Below are 4,083 nucleotides of genomic sequence, written 5' to 3' on the forward strand. Positions count from 1 at the left end.
CAGATGGTGGACCAGTGGTTAGATTCACCAGCAGCGTTTCATATGTTCGTTTGCCCTCAAATTGTTTTTCCCTTATCGGCAGGTTGGGGGAGGGGACGAGAACGAAGCAGGGTCAATAGCTCAGAATGACAGCTATACCAGTTTAACTCCAGACATCACGCCCGCTACATCTCACCTCTCCAGTCACCACGCCACTACGCCACCACCGACCCCTCGAGTCTACGCAGCCCGGTGTCCGTCTGTGTCTTGTCGTCGGGCGTGACGTGCAGCAAAGGCGGTAACAGCAACGGGAAGTTTTATCTACGTGATGGAGGTTTTTCGTGCGGCGAGGTGACGTGCCGCTGCTGTGAGATTAGCGGACCACCCCACCCCACTCTACAGCCACAGCACAGCGGAGAGGTTGGTGGTGTGTATGTAAATGAATAGTGTCGGTGTTGTGTGTGCGTTGACTTGCTGTGGTGATAGGAAGTTGTTAGTCAGTAAATTGAGGGTGGTTAGGAATGTTGACTGATAAAGGATAACAGGATATGTGTAGGATGTGCACTGTGTCTATTGGAAGGTTAACTATACGGTGTCTGTCTGCGTGACTATGTAGGATGTATTAGGAACTAACGGTACGTATGAGTGTTAAATTTACTTGGTTTAGTTGTCAATTAGGGGCGATGGTTCAGAATAGATTTTGGGTAATGACCGTGGCAATGAAGTGTTTTTGTGGTCATTGTAGTTGTGTAGGAAGAATTACGTTTAACCTCTTTCAGTACTGTGACGCATTTTCACCTTGAGGTGTGTGTACGATTAGATAATTCTATTGTTACAAAGCATGTATGGATGTCACAAGGTTAAACTTAATGGCCTGTCTTCACTATTTTAATTCCTCGCGCTTGTATGAAATCACCAAATAGTGACAGAAGGAATATATGAAAACGCATCTTGGTGCTGAAGGGATTAAACGTGTCGCGTAACTATAGAACTCTAAGTTATATTTGAGGCTATAATGTTTCAGGTTAGTCATTGTGGTTCCCTCGTTATAGAATAGGTACCAGAATCGGCGAAAAGAATGAGTGGACAGGATTTCTTCACGTAACGAGGCTGGTGTTTCAAGGTACGTGCATTAGAGGCACGTGTTAGTATAACGGTAAGTGGGGATATAACCATAAAATTAGTTCTTGAAAGTGGTAGGCAGGCCTAAATCGTTAAGAGGTTCACGAGTGACGGTGGGGGTTTTTGTGAGTTTGTGAAGCTGTATAAAATCATCAAATAGTAACCAGAATGAGTACGGGAATGTGTAATGGTACTGAAAGGGTTAATCCCACGTAAGTTTCTGAATCTGTATAAAATTGCCAAGTAGTAAGCATATAGCATGAATATCGTAATGTCACGGTACTGAAAGGGTTAGCTATCCATTCACTCGTTTCAGGCAGCACTAGTTAGCCTCCTAAGAGAGAGAGAGAGAGAGAGAGAGAGAGAGAGAGAGAGAGAGAGATTATCTATCATCATTTACTAAGAAGGAAGCTTCAAAATGTTACAACAAAATAATAATAAAAAAATCCTGTATTATTATAAGTACTACATGTATTATTATAAGTACTACACGGAAGGTAAGAATGATTGATAAAACAAATATATGCAGTTGTGTGTGTTTAACGGTTGGTTTGGAAGGAGTTAATATTGAGTGTGGCTAGTTTATATCCAGATGGTGGACCAGTGGTTAGATTCACCAGCAGCGTTTCATATGTTCGTTTGCCCTCAAATTGTTTTTCCCTTATCGGCAGGTTGGGGGAGGGGACGAGAACGAAGCAGGGTCAATAGCTCAGAATGACAGCTATACCAGTTTAACTCCAGACATCACGCCCGCTACATCTCACCTCTCCAGTCACCACGCCACTACGCCACCACCGACCCCTCGAGTCTACGCAGCCCGGTGTCCGTCTGTGTCTTGTCGTCGGGCGTGACGTGCAGCAAAGGCGGTAACAGCAACGGGAAGTTTTATCTACGTGATGGAGGTTTTTCGTGCGGCGAGGTGACGTGCCGCTGCTGTGAGATTAGCGGACCACCCCACCCCACTCTACAGCCACAGCACAGCGGAGAGGTTGGTGGTGTGTATGTAAATGAATAGTGTCGGTGTTGTGTGTGCGTTGACTTGCTGTGGTGATAGGAAGTTGTTAGTCAGTAAATTGAGGGTGGTTAGGAATGTTGACTGATAAAGGATAACAGGATATGTGTAGGATGTGCACTGTGTCTATTGGAAGGTTAACTATACGGTGTCTGTCTGCGTGACTATGTAGGATGTATTAGGAACTAACGGTACGTATGAGTGTTAAATTTACTTGGTTTAGTTGTCAATTAGGGGCGATGGTTCAGAATAGATTTTGGGTAATGACCGTGGCAATGAAGTGTTTTTGTGGTCATTGTAGTTGTGTAGGAAGAATTACGTTTAACCTCTTTCAGTACTGTGACGCATTTTCACCTTGAGGTGTGTGTACGATTAGATAATTCTATTGTTACAAAGCATGTATGGATGTCACAAGGTTAAACTTAATGGCCTGTCTTCACTATTTTAATTCCTCGCGCTTGTATGAAATCACCAAATAGTGACAGAAGGAATATATGAAAACGCATCTTGGTGCTGAAGGGATTAAACGTGTCGCGTAACTATAGAACTCTAAGTTATATTTGAGGCTATAATGTTTCAGGTTAGTCATTGTGGTTCCCTCGTTATAGAATAGGTACCAGAATCGGCGAAAAGAATGAGTGGACAGGATTTCTTCACGTAACGAGGCTGGTGTTTCAAGGTACGTGCATTAGAGGCACGTGTTAGTATAACGGTAAGTGGGGATATAACCATAAAATTAGTTCTTGAAAGTGGTAGGCAGGCCTAAATCGTTAAGAGGTTCACGAGTGACGGTGGGGGTTTTTGTGAGTTTGTGAAGCTGTATAAAATCATCAAATAGTAACCAGAATGAGTACGGGAATGTGTAATGGTACTGAAAGGGTTAATCCCCACGTAAGTTTCTGAATCTGTATAAAATTGCCAAGTAGTAAGCATATAGCATGAATATCGTAATGTCACGGTACTGAAAGGGTTAGCTATCCATTCACTCGTTTCAGGCAGCACTAGTTAGCCTCCTAAAGAGAGAGAGAGAGAGAGAGAGAGAGAGAGAGAGAGAGAGAAATTATCTATCATCATTTACTAAGAAGGAAGCTTCAAAATGTTACAACAAAATAATAATAAAAAAATCCTGTATTATTATAAGTACTACATGTATTATTATAAGTACTACACGGAAGGTAAGAATGATTGATAAAACAAATATATGCAGTTGTGTGTGTTTAACGGTTGGTTTGGAAGGAGTTAATATTGAGTGTGGCTAGTTTATATCCAGATGGTGGACCAGTGGTTAGATTCACCAGCAGCGTTTCATATGTTCGTTTGCCCTCAAATTGTTTTTCCCTTATCGGCAGGTTGGGGGGAGGGGGACGAGAACGAAGCAGGGTCAATAGCTCAGAATGACAGCTATACCAGTTTAACTCCAGACATCACGCCCGCTACATCTCACCTCTCCAGTCACCACGCCACCACCGACCCCTCGAGTCTACGCAGCCCGGTGTCCGTCTGTGTCTTGTCGTCGGGCGTGACGTGCAGCAAAGGCGGTAACAGCAACGGGAAGTTTTATCTACGTGATGGAGGTTTTTCGTGCGGCGAGGTGACGTGCCGCTGCTGTGAGATTAGCGGACCACCCCACCCCACTCTACAGCCACAGCACAGCGGAGAGGTTGGTGGTGTGTATGTAAATGAATAGTGTCGGTGTTGTGTGTGCGTTGACTTGCTGTGGTGATAGGAAGTTGTTAGTCAGTAAATTGAGGGTGGTTAGGAATGTTGACTGATAAAGGATAACAGGATATGTGTAGGATGTGCACTGTGTCTATTGGAAGGTTAACTATACGGTGTCTGTCTGCGTGACTATGTAGGATGTATTAGGAACTAACGGTACGTATGAGTGTTAAATTTACTTGGTTTAGTTGTCAATTAGGGGCGATGGTTCAGAATAGATTTTGGGTAATGACCGTGGCAATGAAGTGTTT

The 4,083-nt window shown here is 43.6% G+C and overlaps 1 protein-coding gene across 1 annotated transcript in view; it reads left to right on the plus strand.

The window, feature by feature from the left end:
* The window catches only part of LOC123502518, a 27,406-nt gene extending 23,630 nt beyond the window's left edge, over positions 1–3,776 (plus strand). The window contains exons 7-9 of the mRNA XM_045251641.1: positions 184–399; positions 1,874–2,089; positions 3,566–3,776. Coding sequence (XP_045107576.1) covers positions 184–399; positions 1,874–2,089; positions 3,566–3,655 — 522 coding nt within the window. The 3' untranslated portion in view covers positions 3,656–3,776. The remainder of the gene's footprint in view (positions 1–183; positions 400–1,873; positions 2,090–3,565) is intronic.
* Positions 3,777–4,083: the final 307 nt, after the last annotated feature.

This window comes from Portunus trituberculatus, chromosome 11 (assembly GCF_017591435.1).
Source record: "Portunus trituberculatus isolate SZX2019 chromosome 11, ASM1759143v1, whole genome shotgun sequence".
In the NCBI taxonomy this organism is placed as follows: domain Eukaryota; kingdom Metazoa; phylum Arthropoda; class Malacostraca; order Decapoda; family Portunidae; genus Portunus; species Portunus trituberculatus.